Source organism: Branchiostoma belcheri, unplaced genomic scaffold, assembly GCF_001625305.1.
Source record: "Branchiostoma belcheri isolate BF01 breed outbred unplaced genomic scaffold, Haploidv18h27 scaffold232, whole genome shotgun sequence".
NCBI classification, from domain to species: Eukaryota; Metazoa; Chordata; class Leptocardii; order Amphioxiformes; family Branchiostomatidae; genus Branchiostoma; species Branchiostoma belcheri.
The window spans coordinates 35,898-60,388 of NW_017803835.1; the positions used below are offsets into that span (position 1 = coordinate 35,898).

Here is a 24,491-nt window from a genome sequence, read left to right on the forward strand (position 1 = left end):
ACTTTCTCCTGCCTTCTCCTGGTTTCTCCTATATTCTCCTGGTTTCTCCTGCTTTCTCCTGCTTTCTCCTGTATTCTCCTGCTTTCTCCTGTATTCTCCTGTATTCTCCTGCTTTCTCCTGGTTTCTCCTGGGTTCTCCTGTGTTCTCCTACTTTCTCCTGCTTTCTCCTGTATTCTCCTGTATTCTCCTCCATTCTACTGCTTTCTCCTGCCTTCTCCTGGTTTCTCCTATATTCTCCTGGTTTCTCCTGCTTTCTCCTGGTTTCTCCTGTATTCTCCTACTTTCTCCTGTATTCTCCTGCTTTCTCCTGTGTTCTCCTGCTTTCTCCTGTGTTCTCCTGCTTTCTCCTGTATTCTCCTGCTTTCTCCTGTATTCTCCTGCATTCTCCTGGTTTCTCCTTTGTTCTCCTGTATTCTCCTGCTTTCTCCTGGTTTCTCCTGCTTTCTCCTGGTTTCTCCTGAGTTCTCCTGCCTTCTCCTGCTTTCTCCTGTATTCTCCTGCATTCTCCTGTGTTCTTTTACTTTCTCCTGCCTTCTCCTGGTTTCTCCTGTATTCTCCTGTGTTCTCCTGTATTCCCCTGCTTTCTCCTATATTCTCCTGCTGTCTCCTGTGTTCTCCTGCTTTCTCCTGTATTCTCCTGCATTGTCCTGCTTTCTCCTGCATTGTCCTGCTTTCTCCTTTTTTTTACTTTATTCTGTCACATTATTATGTATTTGCAACGTATTAGCATGTATAAGCACCTAATTTACATACTCGGGACAAGATAAATGGTCCCTTTACCCCTTAGCCCTTTTCCTGACCTTGCTGACCTTTTGGAGCATGCGCAATGGAGGCCTTACAGAATATTACACTACATTATTAGGGGGAAGCGTAGGTTTTTTTTAAAATACTTTAATGTGCAATTTGTTGCATTTAAGATAGCAAAATTTAAACAAATACTAGATTTTATCGTCGTTATTAGAATTTTTTCTAAACTAACTTACAACTGTTTGTAATCTGTGAGAAAAATAAACGAAAATTTCTACCAGAAACCCCTAGTATCAGAAATGGACTAGTCGAGAAATCACATTCCAAACATCAGAGAAGAAGTCCAAGACGCTGTTCCTCGCTTCTGCTTCTGACGGTTCTTCCCGTTTTCTTGGCTTCAAAACGTTGCTTTAAGACGTTTTTGGAGTGATGGGGTTCTTCGACACCCTGGCCCGGTGGCTGGGCATGAAGAAAAAGGAAGTGAACGTGATTTGCGTGGGACTAGACAACAGCGGAAAGACCACGATCATCAACAAACTCAAACCGCAAAACGTAAGGAAATTTTTATTATAAAAACCTGTCATAACGTTTCATTTCTTAGCTTTGGTTTGAGGAAAAAGCATTCGAAATGATTGATTTTGATGGTTCTCAGTGTATACTATAATTCCGATCATTAAATACATATGTTATGGTTACGTTTCTGTGTTTTACAATCGTTGCCAAGAACACTCATCCCCCCCCCCCCCCAAAACAAAATTATTTTTAGGCAAAATATTGTTACAGCAAAATTATACAACTGTTTCTTAGGGTATAATTCCGATGAATACATATGTTATGGTCATATAGACATGTTTCTATGTTTTACAAATCGTTGCCAAGAACTTAATTTTTAAAACCTGTTTCATTTCATTTCTCAGCTTTTGTTTGGGGAAATTCAGTAGAAATGTTTGATTTGATGGTTCTCAGTGTATAATTCCGATCATTATGTATGTTATGGTTATATAGACACGTTTCTGTGTTTTACAATCGTTGCCAAGAACACGCACCCCCCCCCCCAAGCAAAATTAGGCAAAATATTGTTACAGCAAATAACATTTCATTTCTTTGTTTTGTTGTGTCAATATTTGACCTTAACATATTCTATCTCTTTTACAGGNATGTATGTTATGGTTATATAGACACGTTTCTGTGTTTTACAATCGTTGACCAAGAACACCGCACCCCCCCCCCCAAGCAAAATTAGGCAAAATATTGTTACAGCAAATAACATTTCATTTCTTTGTTTTGTTGTGTCAATATTTGACCTTAACATATTCTATCTCTTTTACAGGCCCAACAGAGTGACATTGTTCCGACCATCGGTTTTACTGTGGAAAAATTTGCATCAGCAAGGTACTACAAATATCATGTTATTAGTTCAATCATAGTGTACAATACTGGTAAACTACAGATACAAGGGTAGTCATGGTCAGTCAAAATTCTCACGTCCCATTCCAATGCTTAGCTTATTCCATTATATATTTATGGTTTATTATTTATACATGTAACATTTATTATTTATTTTATTGGATTATTTTTTCTAATGGGTTGTCCCCAGAGTTTGGCCACATGAAATTCTGAAGTGTCTGTCTATACGTTTGTCTTACACATTAAATTGTGACACTTTTCCAGTGGTCATACTTCGAGGTAGGAGGGAAATAAAGGAAGGTCTTTTGAACTTGATATTATAGTTCTGTAGTACAGTAGTCATACAAGGAAAGGTGTTATGAATTCACAACGGAGGGTTGCCGAGAAAATAAAATCATCGCAAAGTTTTCATGATTTACAGTTCATGTATCTCTTTTTAACAGATGTCATTATTAACCTTGTTACCATGGTATGTCATTAACAACCTTGTTATGTGATTATTAACCATGATATGTCAATGTTAACGTTGTTATGTTGTTGTTGTTTCAGCTTGTCGTTTACAGTGTTTGACATGTCAGGGCAGGGCAGATACAGGAATCTGTGGGAGCACTACTACAAGTCAGTACATATGTCCAGACTGTACATGCCTGTAGCCAGGGGGGATTCGGGGGGTTTGGAAGGTCCACTTTTGGTCCACTTTTTATCTAAAGGTCCAAGATTACATGGACTGATTCGTATCACCAGCGGGGCTGTAATCGTAGGAAAACTGCCTACTTTGTCATTGAATAAAAAGTTATCTCTGATTTTTCTATGAAATCCTCTCAAAAACGCAGGATATGCCATTTCAGAAGGTTAATTTTTCAAAATTTTCCGGGGGGGGGGGCATGCCCCCGGACCCCCCTAGGAACTCGCTGGTCCCTCACGCACTGGGAAGAACCCCCCCATTCAAAATCCTGGCTACGGGCATGCTGTAGTCTTCTTTTTGATTGTATATAAGTTAAACTAAAAGCTTCCCTTAGAAAATCTACATACATGTACACATAGAGTGCTGGTAGTAGAAGGATGTAGCTATAGTTCATGTACTGCATTTATTATATATACAAATGTTGGTGCATGTGTGATTTTATTTGCTGCATTGACTGTTACCACCCACGAAGATAGAATAGATAATGGCTATGGTTTCTGAACAGTTTAAGCATGATCCATACTTCCTCTAGCTTCTAGGTAGTGCAGGTAAAATATGTCTGGTGCAGGTAATGTTAAGGTCACACATAGTTATGACTGCAATATTGACACTTTGTCAGTAATTACTGGAATTCACTTTATGTTTAGAGGATGTCATCCATAAAACTAAGTTGGTGTGGCCTTATGAGAAATAAATGCCATCTTTGTCTCCCCCCAGGGACGCCCAGGCCATCATTTTTGTCATTGACAGCAGCGACAAGCTGAGAATGGTGGTGGCCAAGGACGAGCTGGAGCAACTTCTCAACAACCAGGGTAAACAAACAAACAAACAAACAAACATTCCATACAACTTCTCAACAACCAGGGTAAACAAACAAACAAACAAACATTCCATACAACTTCTCAACAACCAGGGTAACAAACAAACATTCCATACAACTTCTCAACAACCAGGGTAAACAAACAAACAAACATTCCATACAACTTCTCAACAACCAGGGTAAACAAACAAACAAACAAACATTCCATACAACTTCTCAACAACCAGGGTAAACAAACAAACAAACATTCCATACAACTTCTCAACAACCAGGGTAAACAAACAAACAAACATTCCATACAACTTCTCAACAACCAGGGTAAACAAACAAACAAACAAACAAACAAAAACATACATTTCCAGTCATGAATGAGCTCTTCAGATATGTCTAAAAAAAATCAAATGAAGAAAACATGATTTGGGTATTATACATATTCCTTGTGTTACACCAAAGACTCAAATCATGTACATGTACCTCAATAAATACACATACATTAAATGTGTTGACAGCCACTGACAGAGTGTGGCAAGTCTATAGTAAATGTATAAATAGTGTAAATGTACACTAAGAGTAAATGTATTTCTAAAAAATCATTAGCATCCTGTACTTAATGCCTTAAACACTAGCACACTGCACTAGTCCCTCTGTATCAAAAGCAGGATTACTAACACTGCATCGCACGTTATGTAATGGGGTGTGTGGCATAGTCATAGCGTGTTCGGCTCAGGCCCAATTGAGGTCCCGGGTTCAAAATCCTGCCCATGTCACCGATCTTGTGCCCTTGGGAAAGGCATTTTATACGACTTTCCTCACTTCACTCGGGTGGCAATGAGTACCTAGCTTCGGTTAGGGACGTCCCTCGGATAGGACGTTAAATGGAGGTCCCGTGTTTAGGAGAGCCACACCCCACGCTCATTAAAGAACCCACCGCACTTGTCGAAAAGAGTAGGGGACCTTCCCGGTGTGAGAGGTTCAAACCTTACAGTCTGGTCTCCGGGTTGATATCTTTGAAGAGGTGATAGTCACCTGTTTTGTCAATCCTTCTACAAATGTGGTAAATCTTCATGAAATAAAAATAATATACACAAACTGATGCACCAGAAGTTTAACTTCACCTTCCAACACTGTTTTCTCCTTAATCCCTCCCAGACATCTTGAGCAAGCGGATCCCGATTCTTTTCTACGCCAACAAGATGGACATGAAGGAGTCCTTATCAGCTGTGAAGGTCAGTCTCAGGTCTTTGAGTTGCTTTCTTGAAAGTAGAGACAGTGATCTCGACCCAGTTTTAACTCACTGAAGAACTATGGTAGTCTTTCTCTAGTCATGATAGATAAGACACACTCACAGTTATATCCAGGATTAGATTATTCTGCTGCTGTTGTCCCTGCCACAGGGGTTGGCAGCAGTCGGCTAGTAGACAGATTCAAGACAGATTGTACAGTATTTACAGGTGCATTGCACTGCAGTAATTCTTATGGTTTTGAATGAACAGTAGAGCACAGCTTAACATCCTGTCCTAAGGACTGTGACCCTTTCCAGTAGCACACATACTACTTCAGCAACAACAGCCAGGATTTGAACATTAACAACTGCTGTGAATGGAGTAGCCTTGAGACCTGAAAGAAGTAAACAAAAATGACTAAGTCTTGTTTCATGTCAAAAACTTGTCTCTTGCTGAAGACTGACAAGCCTCTAATTTGTTTTCCAGGTTTCCCAGATGATGGGACTTGAAGCCATTAAGGACAAACCGTGGCACATATGGTATGTAAGCAGATTTCTCTGCAAATGTGCGAAATATATATAACTTTGTGCTGGATTAAATACAACATATCTCAGTGTAAGAACCCACTGAGTTCATTGAAGGTTTATATGTGAAAATAATTGTGAGGTGCCAGATCACTGCCTTAATATGACAACTCTATGAATTTTATTTTAAAACATTGGCCACCCAGCCAGGTAGCATGGCTGATATCGGGTGCCGAGAGATACACAAATTAAACATACACAATTTACCATACTAATAAGCTAACAAGTACCGCATTAAGCTAAGATCAATCAATTAACAAATTATGAATTTCAACAGACTTAAGTACAAAAAAATAATAAAAGTACTCAAACAACTCTATGAATGTTCCAGGGGTTTGTGAAGCAGTTCTTGTATGTTTTACACGTGTAACTTACATTGAGGCATACATGTTTTGTTGTTTTCAGTGCCATGTAGCTTACATTGAAGCCTCCATGTTTTGTTTTGTTTTGTTGTTTTCAGTGCCATGTAGCTTACATTGAAGCCTCCATGTTTTGTTTTGTTTTGTTGTTTTCAGTGCCATGTAGCTTACATTGAAGCCTCCATGTTTTGTTTTGTTTTGTTGTTTTCAGTGCCATGTAGCTTACATTGAAGCCTACATGTTTTGTTTTGTTTTGTTATTTTCAGTGCCATGTAGCTTACATTGAAGCCTCCATGTTTTGTTGTGTTTTGTTGTTTTCAGTGCCAGCAACGCGATAACAGGAGAAGGTCTTCCTGAAGGGGTAGAGTGGGTCACAGGTCAGTCTATATTTCTATTCATAAATTATTTTTTATATTATTAGTGCAAAATAAACCAAGCAACTGGATATAGTCTACCGTATATTCACTGAGTGTTGCATGCAAAGAGTTAGATGTTCCAGATAGCAGCTGGAAAAATTGTCTGAAGTGACTGATGAAATATTTGATGGAAGATATCTGAAACATCTAACTCTTTAGAGAATTTATCCAGTCATGTTTTATGTTGGTTAAGTACTCTTTACTGATTAAATATTATCGGCTTAGTAACTTTGAAGTTAGAAGGGACGAGAGTTTGATACATGTAATATTCTCTTTATGTATGTGCATATCAAACCATTTAACCATCCTACCTGAAGACATATTGACCATGCTTTATTTTTCCTTACAGATCAAATCCGATCTATGAAGAAATAGCATCTCAGTTAGGAGGCAAGAGGGGAGAATGAAGGTTGAATGTGTCAAATTGCAATACATGTAAAATACTTGTACTGAAATAATTACACAATGTAATAATATGTCTGTAGCTTCACCACATTTTTAGGATGTGACACTGTATATTGTAGCAGACTGTGCTTATTTTGTAAACAGAATAGTTCTTTGAATAGCTAAGTTCTTTGATCACAACCATTTATTTTTCACGAGCCGACGTTTCGATGACCGTCTGTCATCTTCATCAGGGCAATTCTGGCTGGTTTACTGTGCACTGATGCTAGATGTTACTTGGTGCATAGTACACTGAAAGTGTTACATGGCGAGTTGGCTCATAAAAAAATCAATGGTTGTGATCAAAGAGCTTTGGTATTCATTCGTTTACCAACCTGATGAAATTATTTACAAAGAATAGTGCTTTGTTAGGAAGTGTGTTTTTAAAAGTTACAGTTTATTTCAGGCAAAGTTACACAGTCATTTCAGTTAGAGTCCCAAATTAACCGTAATAATAATAGATTATATTGTTGTCATCTAAGCTATCATTAATATTGTAAATCTTCAGGAAAATGATAATTGATAGTAAGTTAGATTTAGCTATAGCATATTTGAAGTGAATACATCAAGAGTTTTTGAAAATTCATAGATCAATTTGAATATGTAAATTCCATGTCAACTTTGAGGTTATGTATTTTAGAATTACAAAAATATATGTATATTTGCAGATATATTAAAAGCTTTATGTTTAATGTGGACCAACGAAGGAAGACTTAGTATAGATACATTTGTAAGTCTTGGAATTTGAACTTAAAATTTACTCTAAGATTCTGATACTCTTTTTCTAAACATTCCGTTTATCCCAGTCTTCTCAGTAAACTACATGTATTCCAATTTTTTTTTTTACAAAAATAGCAGGAAAAGAACTTGCTTGCCAACGTTGTATTGTTGAAAGTTAATTATTTTTCATTATCCAGACTTCTGTATTGTACATTGCAGAAAAGTTACCCTGCCTTAGAGATTAATGGATGGTTACTTATAGTCGCTTCTAAATCAGGGTAGTTTCAATTCAATTTGTTGGTTCTCGGATTTTTTTCAGAAACAAAATGAAGCGACAGGGCGAAAAAATGAAATTTAAAAACAGGTCAAGGCATCCTATTATAGCCCCAAATGCTATGATAGGAACCGTGAAGTCAACACAAAAGGCTGGGTTAATTTTGAAACAATGAATTTTGAAACTATAAAGGAACTATGAAGAAAAGGACTTTCCTCAACTATTGGGGGGGAAAATATTTTTTTAGTTGATTCAGAACCAGGATCTTTTTTTTTGAAGAGGCAAATCCGAGAACCAACAATTAAATTGGCGTGGCCTTAGCTGTGATAATTTGTAAAGATGTGAGATATACATTTTATACATTTGATTTTGTTTCCTGAAATATGTACAATGTGTACTTGTGGTTGGTAGTTGATTGTTGTTTCTGCAGATCACTATTTGGATATTTTCAAAATTCTTTGAGGATGGGACCATTTTTTTTCACTGAAAGGCAATATCTACTACTCTCCGAGCAGAGGTTTGGGTTTGGGGTTATTTTTGGCGTGTTTTTAGGCTTTTTTATCGGAGTTTCTCTTTTGCACTGGAATTTTTTTTTTCACCCAACCCAAAAATATTCCAGTGGCAATGAGAAAACCCGATAAAAAAAAACTAAAAACATGCCAAAAATAACCCCAAACATCTGCTTGGAGAGTAAATATGTACATCGTAATGAAGGGTTGCTTTCGTTTAGAAAGGATGTAAGACATGCCCTCAATGCACTTCTCAATTGTAGGAATTAAACACTGGTACATTTTTAGAGTAAAAACTTTGGGTCCAACACAAAAAGGTTCTCTCACCTAGAGCTTTTGACCAGTCACTCTGGTCTTCCTCAGTAGACTGACCCAGTGAAGCTTGTCACGTGGCTTCTTTGAAAAGAACCTGTAACTACCAACACAGATGAACTTTCATGATACTGTGGTACATTTGTGATACTTTCTGTACATGACTCCAGCACTGCAGTTCTAGCCTATTCTCATAGGGGGCGCTATGATCATATGTTGGCCTCCTCTAGTCCCAACCAGCTATCAAAAGCAACGAATGTTACTCCAACAGTGAATAGAATAGTATTTGTAAAGACCATTTTGTATATTGACTTGCTGGGCCAGTTTTATTCTTAGTTTAAAAAATACAATCTCAGTTAAAAGTCAGGACCATGAATTTCAAACATACTTTTTTTCTTGGCTTTAATTCCAGGCATCTAAAGGTAGTTTGGTGTCTCATCCCAAGACTAGTAGAATGTGGTCACTCCAGTTCTTTGTATTTTGCTGTAGTTTTATGTTTGTGTAAATAAAGAGATTTATTTCTGCTGACCGTTTTTTTTTGTCTTCTATTGATATCTTAATAAATGTCTTAATTATCAAATATATTTATAGTGTCTGTACAATGTGCTGTACAAGACATGACTCTAAATGCCATTGTTGGTGTTCCTATTGGCGTTCTTGAATATCAAAACTATCTTGCAGTTTCATAATGACAAATGCGCCAAACATGATATTTCTGAATTTTTTCCTAAAGTCAAATCTTATGATCAGTTTTTTGTTTTTTTTTTTTCATGCAAGATACGATTCCTAAATCAAAGTAATGCCATTTCAAAGCAGTGGCTGCTCCATATACATCTTTAAAAAATTTCGCGCCCTTTTCTTAGTCACCTGACATTCCCGGAGACACGAGTTCTGAGAAAGTTTCCAAGAAGCGCCGCCATTGGCCAGACCGTCAGGCAACTTTCCACCAATCAGATCGCGCCGTCACTTTCACCAACATGGCGGCCATTCCTGGAAAAAGATTCGAACTGCTGGGAACGGAATGAGAAGAAAATGACCGCAAGTTGGTGAAATTTGCGCCCGAATGCCTACACAGGAGGTAAGGCAACCATGGGAGACAATGTTGTTGATGTGTGCACGATGAAAGCTGGAGAAAATGCGACCGGGACTCGGCTAACTTGTTCGGTTGGTGGCACACATAGCATTATAGAGGCTTCGGGAGGCGGCAGGAAGGAGTAGAGATAACATGCCGAGGGAGTTGTTCTGCTAGAAAATGTACGCTGAGTCTGAAGGCACTAGCGGACCAACTCCCTCGACAATTTCTAGTCTTTCTAGCCGCCTCCCGAAGCCTGGTAGAGGCTTATTTGGGGCAGGCTCTTGCCATGGCCGTGCAGAAGGGAGCTTAATGGTAAAAATCAGTTAAAATATTGGTTGAAAACTTGTTTTCAGGGTGGAATCTAGCAGGTTCTGGATTAATTAAGAATGTAAACTTAGCTGTATACCTGTACCTGGTGCAGATTTCACTCCACCAGACCTTAGGCATGCAAACCAAATCACCCCGTCTTCTCAAGTTCATGTCTGTATTCAGGTGCAGCCAGGTGTGCATGATCCATCATCCCCACCTCTTTACCTGTCCACATACCTGCACAGGTGAGACCATTGTTCCATAGTTAACTGGTGACAGAGTGGACCAATGGAGTTTTTAAAATCTACAAGCAGATGTTGGGTGTCTGTCTGGGTTCTATAATGTACTTTTGTAATGTTTTCTTTATCTTTACTTTAGACTAATATAAATTATAGGTTTTGCTAACCCTAACCCTTAGATAAATATATAATACATGTACAATCAGACCTGTACTAGTGACCACCTGTATGTAAGGACCACCTGGCCAATATGCGACCACTTTTCGAGGGTCCCTTAAACAGATAATTCTCCCCATTGACACAATACAAGTGACCACTTGTCCACATCATCATCATCATCATGTCGGGAGTTGTAGTTCCCGGTCCCAAACCCTCTCTCGCCAGTCCACTTTGTCCGTCATGGCGCTCGCCAGGTACTCCTTTGGAAGACCCACATCAGCAGCCAGCAGGTCTATGTACGTCATACGAGGACGCCCAGGTTTAGAATGCCCTTGTTTGGGCTCCCACAGGATCAGTTCACTAGCTAGCTCAGCCTTATTGTCCACATAGACCAGATTTTATTGGCCTTCAGAATGGTTACATACATATACTAGTAGTAGGACATACAGAATGGTACAAAAAGATGTGCATATTAACTAGTTGTAAGCATCATCTGGTTGGAAAATAGATGACAATAGAAACATGGAGAACTAATACTAACAACCGAGACCTAATCTCGAGGTATGCCACGGATCGCTGAACACGATTGGCAGATGCAATGACCCCATTGGTCAGCCTTGTCAGCTGACTTATTTGATTGACAGGTGCAGGAAGCTGGGTAGCCAGGTCATGAACTCTGGAAGTTTTGTGTTATTAGTTTGGAATTAAGGTGAGGTGGCCTATGTAAACACACGCACCTGTACGGTTTATATAGATTTCTATGTGTGTCGTATATTGGTATATTAAATGGAGGGAGAGTCAAGGTAAGTATGAAGTTTAGCCTGTTTTTGGGTACATGTGTGCAATGACAAAATATGCCTGATTTTTCGTATATTTATTTAAGATTCTGATATTTCTTTTTGAGAGTGGACAAAGGACATACTATAAGCACACATCTGTAGGATGTATGTAGGGTTTTGCTGTGTCTACGTTAATTCTATATTGGTAGGTTAGATTGAGGGAGAGTCAAGGTAAGTATGAAGTTTAGCCTGTTTTTGGGTACACGTGTGCAATCAAAAATATTCCTGATTTTTTGTATTTGTTTAAGATTCTGATTTTAAGAGTGAACAAAGGACATACTATAAGCACACATCTGTAGGATGTATGTAGGGTTTTACTGTGTATATGTCAATCTATGATGGTAGGTTAGATGGAGGGAGAGTTAAGGTAAGTATGAAGTTCAGCCTGTTTTTTGTTATATGTGTGCAAGAACAAAATATTCCTGATTTTTTGTATATTTGTTTAAGATTCTGATATTTCTTTAAGTGGACAAAGGACATATGACACATGTATAAACACATGCACCTGTTTTGTCTATTGTACATTTACTGAAGTTGCATCTGAACTAGATGTCATTTTGTACATGTACAAAATATAACGTTACACTGTGCAAAATACATGAAGTATACATGGGTAGGACTTGTCACACAATATGAGAAATCTGCTTTGCGTAGTAGAATGCATCATTACTGTAGCTAGTAGATATTAGCTATACTTGAACATATAGAATTCAGCTCTCAACTATTAACCACATATGGTATAACTATGAGTTTTGAGGAAGGCAAATGACTTGGCCTTTCTGTGACCTGATGTGACTATAATGAACTGTCAAAACGTGACAAATATTTGTGCACACAGTTTTCCTGACTTTAGGCCACACCAATCTAATTTGTTGGTTCTTGGTTTCGCCTCTTCGTTTTTTTCTGATTTGCAAAAAAAATAAAGATGTTGGTCCTGAATCAACTAAAAAATGCTCATATTTTGCCCTTAACAGTTGAGGAAAGTCCTTTTCTTCCTAGTTGTTACAGTTTTCCCATCTATCAATGCAGTGGTTTGATTAAAAGTTCAAAATTCATTGTTTAAGTATTAACCCAGCCTGGTGTGTTGACTTCATGGCTCCTATGGTACCATTTTGGGCCATAATAGGATGCCTAGGCCTGTTTTTTTTTTTCACCCGCCCGCTCCATTATTTTTCTAGAAAAATCCATTAACCAAGATATTAAATTGGTATGGCCTTAGTGTGGGAAACATTAAAACTTTTTTGACCTGGTCAGAAGAACAGGCCGTTTGTCAATTATGAACTCCTGGGAGAAATATCAGTGATGATATTTTCATGTGCAGAAATTGTGTTGTGAAACATATGATGAAAATAACAGGTGGCAGCTTCATTTTCAATCTGTGTTTTAAAGTAAGAAAAATTTGAATGCTTCCAAAGCTGCTCTTCAAAAGTTTTCTTCTGGTCAGAATCTGTAAACATTTCGCATCATAACTTTTGAGTGTTTAGACCATTTGTTCAGTGCACTAAACCTATAAAATACACCCCTCCTAAGTGTCCAATTGCTGCATGCAATTTTACATCAAAATTGACCAATTGTTATACATATAGAAATTTGAAGCAGCTTTTCAAAAAGGCTTCCTGATTAAAAGAACATCTTAGAAGAAGAACTTTATTGCATGACAGTTGTACATGGTACAATGTATGGCAACGTCTCACCACCACATCTACTGTAACCCAAACCCTGCGCAGAAATCTATCATACATAGGTTTTGACAGGGTCCCGTTACTGGCTGTATGTATGGAACACGCCTAAGTACACACAACATGACATCAAGGCCATGTACGTATGATGTAGTGGTGGACTATTAATTACTACAACAACAATAATACAGGGCCATGGACAGCGTCTGTGTTTATGACAAAAAGAACTAAACATTCTTTTTTTCCAACACTGAGTAAATTAGGACTTTCCAACACTTATACATGAATGAATGAATTTATACCAACACAGATGAACTTTCATGCTAAGCGTCTGCGTTTGTTTCACATAACTACTAAACCACACCAGTTTTGTAAGCACAAGCTGCGTAAGACCAGACTGTAAGGTTTGATCCACTCACACTGGGAAGGTCCTCCACTCTTTTTGTTAAGCGTGGTGGGATGTGCACGAGGTATGGCTTTCCTCACATATATATTTTTAAGTCCGTCCAAGTTCAAAACTTTAAAAATCAGAAATAAGAAGTTTCATAAAAGCAGTATGTCTCCTAGCCTGTTACAGTCAAACCTGCACCATTTTTCTTCAAGCCAGTCACCTGCCCATAAGAAGCACATTTTCCCAGTGCCAAATTTTATTCCAAGCATTAAGTGACCTGCCTAAGAAGTCCACCTGTTCAAGAGAAGACCTGAGTTCATTGTGGTCCCCTGGGTGGCCCTCTTGAGCAGGTGCTAAAAGTTTTCTATAAATGTTTTGCATCTAAAATGTTGAAGAGTTTAGGAGAACTTTGCTCTTTAATGTCACAAGCATCCCCTTTCTTTATCCAGGGCATCCTCGAATCTCACTTTTATTCACCTCAACAGAGAAGCAAGAAGACGTCAATAAGTAAAATACTATAAAAGAAACTATCACAAGCGTTTCTCCATTTAACGTTTCAGAAGGGAAGATTTTTCTCCAACCAGCACCAAATCGGGTGCATACAAAGTCATTTGTACTTTGTACTCCTATTGCATTATGTACTAGTATTATGTTTGTTACAAAAGTAACTACCTAATAGTATATACATGTAGTCTATGGAGATTTATGTAGTCTATAAGTTGAAATGCTGTATTATGATTGTACAACAGGCTATTAAAGTGAATACTGTAATTAAGCTGTATACATGTACCTTACGTCCTAACCCCCTAGCCTCCCTGTACAATGGATCACTCTCATCTGTGATCCCAGGACTATCCCTTACATGACTGTAGGAAGGCACTTAGAGGCACAATGGGCAGCAATGGAAGTCTTTAATACCAAAACAAACAGCTCGATGGGATCGGTGTGGGTTTCATGACGAATCTGATTTCCATTACCCCATCAGGAGCCTTCAATGGACTGTTGAGTTAATCACTGTTGATTGGGGTGGATTGATACTATGTATCAGCGAGGGCCTGCATGGGGGGATTAGCCTCTGTAGCAGGCTTATAGAACTGGGGGTTTGGTGGTCTTCGGCTGTTTTCTGATTAGCCTCCGGAGCAAGCTTATAGAACTGGGGGTTTGGTGGTCTTCGGCTGTTTTCTGATTAGCCTCCGTAGCAGGCTTATAGAACTGGGGGTTTGGTGGCCTTCGGCTGTTTTCTGATTAGCCCAGTCCTAAAAAACGTGGGTAAATTCAACCAGGCCGGCTATGTTGTCTATATGCAATCAGAAAATAGCACATTAAAGACCCTGAAGACCCCCAAAACCCCCAGTTTTTGGCATGCTATGGAGGCTAGGGGGGGTATACGTAGTGATTACGAATTACGCAATATTTTTGCCGCCGATTACGGATTACGTTAAAGTCTCAGAGCTGATTATGAGTTCATGTTTTGCGGCTAATGTACTATTACGAATTACGTTGATTTTTTTGCGGAGGCTGCCTACGGATTACGGAGAGTAAAAAGGCCTGATTATGCCTTACAAAAAAGGGCCATGCAGGCCCTCATCAATGTGTCACACCAGTACATAGTAGGTCTTCAGTAGCCTGGGTGCCAGACTGTTTCCAGGGCCTACACAGGCCAGCTCCTCGGCTCCAGATGCAACCTGTGAGAGACTTGCAATTTTATCTGCTTTTTGGTGTTAAAAAAATGAATATGAGCTTAAATGGGCCTCCTTAAGTTTTATTTTAAGACTTTAGAAAACACGTCATCCTCCTTGCAGACTGTTTTTATGTAAGTTGATGCTCATCAGTTCAATCAATGATAAATGTTGCTTTTTTTCTTGGCATCAAATGTAAGGCAGGGCTTCTTTAAGTTTTCTTTCAAGACTTTAAGACTTAACAAAACATACTACTGGTCTTTCATACATACTAGGTCCTCCATGAAGACTTGTTTAATGTAAGAGTGAGTCATCCGTCAGTCTGGCTTTAGTAATGAATGGGGATCTGTTCACCCTGTCGACTCTGAATGAAGCTGTTTTTGTTTCACAGCCACTTGGCTGCATAAACGCAAGCGGGCTTTCATTCCCTCCAACCTGTTGCTACTCTCCAAGCAGAGGTTTGGGTTTCGGCTTATTTTTTGGCGTGTTTTTACAATAGGCTTTTTTTAATTGGGCTTTTTATTTTTTGCACCAGTATCTTTTTTATGCCAACCCTTTGGGTTACCAACACAAAAAATAAAGCCCAATAAAAAAGCCTACAAACTCTGCTTGGAGAGTAATTGTTGCAACAACAACTACCTCCTTTCTCTCCCTACCCCAAAAGTCTCAAGGTCAAGCCAACTGCCGGGTTCCACAATCACAACCGCCAGTGGCTAAGTGCAGTGACTCGCGCGCACCTTGCTTGTGGGTTAAAAGCATTGAACACAATTGCCGGTCGAGTTCTAATAGCCTCTACCAGGCTTCGGGAGGCGGCTGGAAAGAGTAGAAATCGGCCAACTGTGGAGAGGCAGTTGGTCTGCTAGAGAGTACAGTTTGCCTCACCTGAACTGTACTCTCTAGCGGACCAACACTTCCTCAGCATGTTATCTCTCTTCTTGCCCAATTTCTACTCTTTCCAGCCAGCCGCCACCCGAAGCCTGGTAGGCTAGCCTCCATAGCCATGGGGGTCTTCAGGGTCTTAGGGAGCTTTTATGTGCTATTTTCTGATTGCAAATAGACAACATAGCCGGTCTGGTTGAGTTACCCCTGCAACTGGGCTAATCAGAAAACAGCCGAAGACCACCAAACCCCCAGTTCTATAAGCCTGCTACAGAGGCCTGGTAGAGGCTATAGGGTTTTAATGCGAGTGTTAGCCCAGTAAAAACCAGTCCGGCTATGTTGTCTACTTGTATATGCAATCAGAAAATAACACATAAAACTTAAAAGCTCCCAAAGACCCTGAAGACCCCCAAAACGTGCATGCTATGGAGGCTACAATTTCTACTCTTTACAGCCGCCACTCGAAGCCTGGTAGAGGCTACAGGGTCCTAATGCGAGTGTTAAAAGCGTCACACCCAATCGGCGACCATTCAGACCATTGTGTGAGGGGCATGGCTCGAGTTACGTCCAACACCAACACAACAAATGATGATTGCGTTTTGTTATCTCTCTATTTGCCCAATTTCTGCTCTTTCCAGCCAGCCGCCACTCGAAGCCTGGTAGAGGCTACAGGGTCCTAATGCGAGTGTTAAAAGCGCGGCACACAATCGGCGACCATTCAGACCATTGTATGAGGGGCGTGGCTCGAGTTACGCCCAACACCACCAGCTGACCCGCGGGGTGTTAGTAACACGGGGCTGGGGAAGGCCCCCTGCTGGGCACTGACCAATGGGAGGGAGGTCGGGTTTCCTAAAATAGGCCGGGCTGGTGGTAAAGCGTTCTCATTTAGGACTGGGGGTCCCGAGTGTACTGTGTATGTATTGTGCATTGGTGGACTGTCACTGTGTATGTGTGTGCATGCGAACTGACTGCCACAACAGGTGGATTTGGAAGAGTTACATAATACAGGTAAGACTCATGCATGTTATGTTAGATTGTATGCCCGGCTGGTGGTAAAGCGTTCTCATTTAGAACTGGGGGTCCCGAGTGAACTGTCACAAGTGTGTGTTTGTAACAGTGAATGCAATACTGCTACAACAAACTGTTACAACAGGTGGATTTGTAACAATCACAGGTAAGATTGTTGCAGAAGTTTTGCCAGTTGGTGTTAGACTACAGGCTATAGGCTGGTGGTGAAGCGTTCTCATTTAGAACTGGGGGTCCCGAGTGAACTGTCACAAGTGTGTGTGTGTAACAGTGCATGCAGTACTGCTACAACAAACTGTTACAACAGGTGGATTTGTAACAATCACAGGTAAGACTGTAGAGTTAATGAGTTATGTTAAGACTTTAGGCTGGGCTGGTGGAAAAAGTTTTCTTTGGGAATTGGGAATCCTTGTTGTAATGACACAGAAAAAAAAATTATTATTGATTTTTTAAATTATTTTGATGAACAGGTAAGAACTGTTTCTGTTGATAAAGAAGGTACAATGGATATTAGAAATCATGGTGACACGATTCTGAGCTGTGTTTAAGTTACATTTTCCCTTCTAATTTTATAAGAATCTCATCGTTAACTTGGTGCTAATTGTTGGTTCGGTCCAGACAATAACAAACAGTCCTGACAGCGAACAAAACAGGATCACAAACAAGTCAAACACTTCTCTTCACCTGGGACATCTGTACACAAATCATTATACCCAACCAGGCGTGATAGAACAAGCCTATTAGGCCACACCAATTTAATTTGTTGGTTCTCGGATTTTCTCAGAAAAAATATGAAGCGACAGGGCGAAAAAAATAATAACAGATCTAGGCATCCTGTTATAGCCTCAAGTGCTATGATAGGAGCCGTGAAGTCAACACACCAGGCTGGTTTGTAATTCAAACAATGAATTTCAAACTTTCAATCAAACCTCTGCATTGATAGATGGAAATAAAAACTGAAACAACTTTAAAGAGATAAAATATGAGCATTTTGGAGTTGATTTAGGGGATAAAATGTTTTTGTTTTTTGGCAACTCAGAAAAATGGGTGAATCCGTTAACCAACAAGTTAAATTGGATATTGACCAGAGGCGTGTCTATAACAAGCCTGTCTGACACATCCTGGTTCAATACAGCCCCACTTCAGCGCTCTTTGAAGCCAGGTCTGGAGGCTTAACGAGGGTTTGCTCTTAACGAAGCGCCAAGCCTGCGTGGCGCGCGGCTGGTGGGGCATTATCGCCTGGTACTCAGGACGTCAAGCTGTTTACTTACCTGTCGACTTACCCTTGGCCTTGGGAGGAAAGGTGGCGAAAATAAGTAACAATAGATACACCTGGTGTGATAATGCTATGGAGACATAGGCATAGGAGTTAGCTTTTTTGTTGTTTTGTTTTTGCTATTTAGAATGCTATTTAGTTTAGACTCAGTTGTGCGTATAGGGGAGTGTGTTTTTTGGATTTGGTAACCGTTGGCCTTACCAGAAAAGGTGGCAAAATAGGTAACACAGATACACCTGTTCTAGCAATGCTGTAGAAGTTACAATAGCCATTTTTGCTTTTTTCTATTTACTGGACCAGGTATACCTGTAGTTCAGACTTATAATTTTTCCCAGTGACTAAATCATACAGAGGAGTGAATATCAAATTAAAGGTTATGATATGAAAAAGGAATCTTTTAATTTTTAAAAGATATCGAAAGTTTCTTGTCTTGTTTTAATTGTTTTTGTCAACTATTAAATGGATTTTTGCACATTGGTTTGAGGTACAGGTAAGAAGTTGACCAATATTTTACAGAATGTCTGAATGAAAGACTTTGTGTAAGCCTGTCCTCATTACCAGACAGATACAGGTAAGAACTGGGTTACTATGTCCCACACTTCCTGTCCATTCATAAAAAAACTTCTCTCCATTCACGAAAACAGGCGGACATCCGGACACTTTATGATGGGCAAGCCCAACGTGTCCGTTTGAAGTTGACTTTTGTAACAGCTGGATTCGCTGTTCCGACATTTCTGTGGTTTTCTCTTATTTGTTTATATTTTGGTCGCCGAGACCACCAAAGGCGGCGGCGAATCTGATCCAAAAACCTTCACTTTGCCAGATCCGATTTTTATTTCGAAAGAATGACGGAACAGACAGAGGATTGTAGTCGGTACTGTAGTTTTTTTTGAGAGGTGGTTGTATTGGGGATTGATTTGAAATGGAAATCTGGTATCTTGTGGGGATTATTGTTGAGTATCGGGGTCAAGACACCCTGTGGGGTCGCTCGTTCTTTTTGTTGGTGCCTCAATATTTGGCACGGGACCAGGTGTTTGTGCATAATAACGCACGCTACGCCGCACGCCTTTTTATACGGAGCAACTTTCTTACAACCTTAGCTCACATATCAGTGATAAAATCCCCGCAAAGTGAATAAAACTGTAATAGACGATTTCTTTCCGTGTTTCGCGCCAGATTTTAAGGTTCGTACTTTGCGTCTTCGGGGGGTAAGAAACACAATAGTGTCTGGTGGAGTTAAAAAGACGGTGGAAGAACAGACTCGGTGTAGCGTTCGGGGAGTTTTTATGCGGCTGCGCCTCCCGTGTAGTTTACAGTTTCGGCGTACATTGTTCCGTGGCAGCGTGTCTGTGGGTGACAGGGATCACCCTTACAGAGAAAACACTTAGCCGGGATTTTAATTGTACACAGCAGGTATGAACTACAGGCCATGTGTGCACTGACATGTCAGGCCTGACAACCTACTCTCCAAGCAGAGGTTGTGGGGAAAGATCGTTAGCTTTTATATATGGTCCGTTTTTTTGTCACTACGTACCCCCACCAACCAAAGTTGGGTCGCGCATGGACCCTCTCTGGACAATGGATACTGCCTGGCCAATTTGATACTGTATTTTTGAGACCTAGGATCTGCTTGGAGATTATGACAACCTGTTAAAGGGCCAATGCAAGCTAACAATCTTTTACCAGCAAGTGATGATGACACCATCAAAGGTTCTATTCTATTTGATGTCTTCCCACCAAAATTGGAGCATCTATAATCTAGTATCTAATTTCTAAAGACTTTACAGAGAAAACACTTAGCTGGGATTTTAATTGTACACAGTAGGTATAGACTAAAGGCCATGTGTGCACTGACATGTCAGGCCTGACAAACTGTTAGGGGAAGGGCCTGAATGCAAGCTAACAAACTGTTACCAGCAACCCAGCACCTGTATATAATTTTGGTCTTAAACTTTGCTTGTTTGCTGTCTTCCTACTGCCAAAATTTGAGCTTTTAATATATCTTAGGCCCGATTTAGACTAGAAACGCTTAAGGGGTTTTAGCCAGGGAAACGTTTCGGAACAGTTAACCGTTCCCGGTCTAAAGAGGAAAAAACGGTTTGTTATGGGTTTTCGCGGACCGTTTCTGAAAACCACCTCCATCGTGGTTTTCGACCGTTTCAGAACCCTTCAGCGGGGGGCCCGAAACGCTTTTTGCTAGGTCTAAAGTCAAAGGGTTTCTTGAAACGGTAAACCAGGTCACGTGTCATATGCTAATCACATGCTAATAAGCCCGCGCGCATCCATTTTCTGGTAGATTTGCGCCATATTCGATTGTGTCCATTTTCGCCATTTTATATCATGTATTTCTCGAATTTTCGTCATCCTTTATGTCTGGGGGGATGGCAGAAGGCCAGGGGAGGGTATGGACCCAAGAAGAGATCCGCTGCTTGATCAGCTTGTGGGCCGATCAAACTATACAATCCCGCTTGGAGACCTCGCGTAATAAAGAGGGCATACAGATGCTTGTGGACGGGCTGGCGGCTGAGGGGTATTTACGCACCCCAAAGCAGGTTCGGGCGAAGTTCAAGGCCCTGAAACACAAGTATCATAAGGCCAATGAGGCAAACTGTAGAAGCGGCTCGGGGAGGTCATCATAGGTCACTGTGGGTCAGAAACATCCTGCGCCACGGGCGGCCCGAAACGCTTACGCCTCTGTGTCTAAAGACGAACCGTTTTCTGTGGCGAAACGTTTCGTACCGTTTCGAAACGGTATACCGTTTCTAGTCTAAATCGGGCCTTAGATAAACGGTCAATGAAATTTTTAAAATGTGTTTTTTTTCCTTTGGTGATAAAGTGGTATAATGGTGGAGGTCGTAATCTGTTTGCTTGTTTGTTGTCTACTCTAATTGATCTAACACTGAATTAAAGAGAGACTCTTTTTACACAACCAAGAGGTTTCTTCAGCCGATGTTTTGGTGACTAAGGGCAATACAACCTAGGAAATTATTTACTGTATTGTAGCCTTAGGATATAGAATTTTCTTCTTACACAACCATAGAGTTTCTCACCTGCTTACGTTTCGATGTCTATCAGACACCTTCCTCAGAGCTTCTGACTGGAGTTCTGCAAAGACATCGAAACGTAAGCAGGTGAGAAACTCTATGGTTGTGTAAGAAGAAAATTCTATATCCTAAGTATCTTCCAACCTGATGAAATTATTTACGGGGTGTATTGTACTGTAGCCTTGATTGAATGCATCACCAATGGTTACCATACATGTTGGTCACTTGTCATGGCAATCATTTAAAAGTGAAGAAAAAGACTGGTACAACACCCCTCCTCTTGCCTAGTGGACCAACCCAAACACGTACTACATTGTATGTTGTACAGATGCCAGCGTCCTGTCCAGGGAACCAGTTGTCCCTCACAAGTGTAGCCACCGCCTGACAACCAATGCACCACTGGGAGATCCTCACTAGCAGCTGAGAGTTACAGACTTTACAGCCGGCATTCTTTCCACAGGAGGGCGAAGGTAAGAAATCTATTTATTACATTGTAATTCACTAGAAGTTTTTAATTTTTTTTGGAGAATTTGTAGCAGTGTTTTCTTTTTTTTTGGGGGGGGGGGTTAGTAGCAAATGAATAGCTATGAATATAATTGATATAAAAATAAGTACATGTATGTTGTTAGGTCTTAGGTAATTGAAGACTTGATTAGATTTTGGACCCCTGGAAGCTTTCCTAGGTACTGCAGCAGAACATCTAGAATGTCAGAACTTCTATTGCTTGTCTCGCAAGTGCATGATCATGTTATAAATGGGGTATGACGTAAAAGAAAAGATTACAAAGCTAGAAAGATAAAATGTGCAAAGCATGATCAAGTTTTATATCTACATGTACATTTATCATACAACTTGCTAATAATAGTCGTAAGCCAAACTAATAAGTAGAGGAATAAATAAAACTTATAAAGCTAAATAAAGCTAATAAAGTAACAACAGATGTACCAGACTCAACTTTCTGAAAAGTTTTAAAATAATGGGTTTACTTTACTTTTTATCATTCCCAGTATAGTTTGATTTAAGATTCTGTCAGCACCGTGGGACAGTTGGTGGTTCCCTGATCCGTCTACAGTAACAAAAGCCTGAGAGGAGGGCCTGCATGGGGGGGTCCCAACAACACTCTACGCTAAATTTTGAGAGGCGGCTACGAATTACGCTACAGTGGCGATTACACTTACAATAAATTCCAAGTGGCTGCCACTACAATGCATTACGTAGAATTAAAGCGACAAATACGCTCTACACAAAATGTGCCAATTACGCTCCACGTTGAATTAGAGCGGTCCGTCTACGCTCTACGTAGAATTAAAACGGCCGATTACGCTCTATGGAAAAGGGCTTGCAGGGCCCCCTGAGAAGTTCTTGCTGTTCGGGTTGAGTTATTCCAGGATTGTGTTGACAGGAGTCAGGTTCAAGGGCCTGGCCTTCCACCCTGCTTCTGAGGAGCTGCCTGCCATTTACATTAAACATAGATCAGGGGATGTAGCAGCTTCAGACATAGCCTGGGTTCCTGACTGTTTCCCAGGCTAGCTGGATGCCAGACCCATAGCACACTGGCTTTACACTGAAAAACTTTGGGCCAGTGTGCTATACCCTGGATGCCAAACTAGTATCGGGCCGTTAGCCGTTTTCCTTCAGCAGCCAAGAGCCCTTCTGTCCACCTGTCGAAATTACCGCCACAGGGGAGTTGAGCCCGAGGGGCCAGCCAAACTCCTAATAACTCTGGGCTTAGCCTGGTATGGGTCTTAATATTGCATCCAGGCTATTTCAGAAAGGAGGGAGCACTGTTATCATGTTGCTTTGCAGTTAGGTTCTTCTGTTGAAGAGAACTGTGTTGAACTTGAAGCAAGTTCAAATTAAGGTATTTTAATCATAATAGCCATAAATATATATGGTAGCCATAGTCAAGTACAAAATGTCTTGTATCTGTCTTCTTACGGAGTTGACTTGATTAGGTTAAGTAACTCAATATAAAGAACTGGCTCCTCCACAAGTACAAATTAGAACTCCACAAGAAGTTTTAAGGTTGGCCTGACTTGACATGACATTTTACCCACCTTTAGGCCGTCATGACCAATCCATTCTGTAGGCTTAGGGATGAGGATCATGTTACATGATAGAGTTGTTCCAGAGAGGTGAGTCTATAAGCATTTGGAAAAGATTTAAGACTAAAAAGAAGAAAGTTGCAGGAAATCAGAAAAGAAATTAATGTAGGGGAGATTTATAATAATGTAATTCAATGATGGAGTTTTGAAAAAATTAAGTGAGATCAGAAAAAAAAACATGAAAGTTACCCCAAAAAGGTGTTGAAAAAATATTACGTCTCTTGTCACAGTATATTATGTGAACTGTCAACTATTAGTATATAGAAAAAAGCTGCATTTTTAAGTTAAAAATTGAATATTTATTATCAATTATCTCTCATTGCTTACAAACAAAAAAGGAACTTATTTCACCGACGATTTTCTTAGAAGCCAGCCCTGACTCATTGTTATAAATATCACAACTTCGCATCATCGCACGCTGACTTTATTAGGTAAACCGTCTGCCCTTACTGTCTACTGTGGTCTCTAACTTGATGTCTCCCACAGATGTGACCTCAGTTGACCCCAAGCCTTCCTCCTGAGACCCTGGGTTCCTAATTGATTAGATTAGGTTCATTTATTCAGCAGATTGCTGCAGGGAGAGAGACAATGATGCTTTTGAGGGGGAACATTTTTTCAGAGATCCTCTGGAGGGTGTCAGGAATAGAGGGTTGACAAGTGGAGGGCAGGGGTTTTGAGTGAGTACTGTAGATTGACTTTTTTCTTCATAAGGTAGCAAAAGTTCTCAGCCTGAGAAAAGGTGTTTACAGAACTCTGGCAGCAGGTGCAGAAGAAAAAGAAAGTCGCTGATGATTTGTTAACAGTAATGATAAGTTTGCAGTACATATTAGTGACAAGTGGAGAGCAGAGGTTTTGAGTGAGTACTGTAGGTTCACTTTTTTGTTCGTGGGGGTAGCAAAAGTTCGCAGCCTGAGAAACATGGAGGTGTTCACAGAACGCTGTATTTGTTTGTGGCAGGTGCAGGAAAAAGCAAGTTGGCGAATTATTTGTTAACGGTATTACGATAAGTTTGCAGTACAGAAGTGATAAGACGATCCTGTTGTAAGAATTAGGAGAGTAAAAACAGAAAGACAAGTTCCTGGTCCCGGGCCGGGGTTCGAACCTACGACCAAACCCGAGCACCAGCTTCAAACCCAATGCTCTAACCGCTCGGCCGAAAAGGTCTAGACCCATCCGGGTCAGTTGGTAGCGCCTATAAACCCCCCACTGTTACACTGTAACCGGTAAAGTACTGCGAAAAAGTCAGGAATTACAGTAGCCAGGTTGATCAGGAGAAGCTACTGACAGCTG

At 40.3% G+C, this 24,491-nt stretch overlaps 2 protein-coding genes and 1 long non-coding RNA gene across 3 annotated transcripts in view; 2 read left to right on the top strand and 1 right to left on the bottom strand.

Moving 5' to 3' along the window:
• The window catches only part of LOC109470780 (inner centromere protein-like), a gene marked incomplete at both ends in the record, with an annotated part of 4,275 nt that extends 3,771 nt beyond the window's left edge, over window positions 1–504 (bottom strand). The window contains one exon of the mRNA XM_019769856.1: window positions 233–504. Within this exon, the coding sequence (XP_019625415.1) occupies window positions 233–504 (272 nt within the window). The remainder of the gene's footprint in view (window positions 1–232) is intronic.
• Window positions 505–1,055: 551 nt separating this feature from the next.
• LOC109470790 (ADP-ribosylation factor-like protein 6) lies at window positions 1,056–7,562 on the top strand. The gene is made up of 8 exons (XM_019769867.1): window positions 1,056–1,300; window positions 2,079–2,140; window positions 2,705–2,773; window positions 3,558–3,652; window positions 4,810–4,886; window positions 5,370–5,422; window positions 6,148–6,203; window positions 6,592–7,562. Exons 1-8 carry the CDS (start codon window positions 1,178–1,180, stop codon window positions 6,615–6,617), a joined length of 561 nt encoding a protein of 186 aa, XP_019625426.1. The 5' UTR covers window positions 1,056–1,177; the 3' UTR covers window positions 6,618–7,562.
• A 1,917-nt stretch (window positions 7,563–9,479) lies between these two features.
• Window positions 9,480–24,491, top strand: part of LOC109470782 — a 28,698-nt gene continuing 13,686 nt past the window's right edge. Inside the window, exons 1-2 of the long non-coding RNA XR_002140274.1 lie at window positions 9,480–9,579; window positions 21,425–21,566. This is a non-coding gene — a long non-coding RNA (uncharacterized LOC109470782). The remainder of the gene's footprint in view (window positions 9,580–21,424; window positions 21,567–24,491) is intronic.

Coding starts and splice junctions, on each gene's coding strand:
- LOC109470790 (XM_019769867.1), top strand. CDS start 1,178: ATGGGGTTCTTCGACACCCTGGCCCGGTGGCTGGGCATGAAGAAAAAG. Junction 2,141..2,704: donor GAAAAATTTGCATCAGCAAG/GTACTACAAATA, acceptor TTGTTGTTTCAG/CTTGTCGTTTACAGTGTTTG. Junction 3,653..4,809: donor GCAACTTCTCAACAACCAGG/GTAAACAAACAA, acceptor AATCCCTCCCAG/ACATCTTGAGCAAGCGGATC.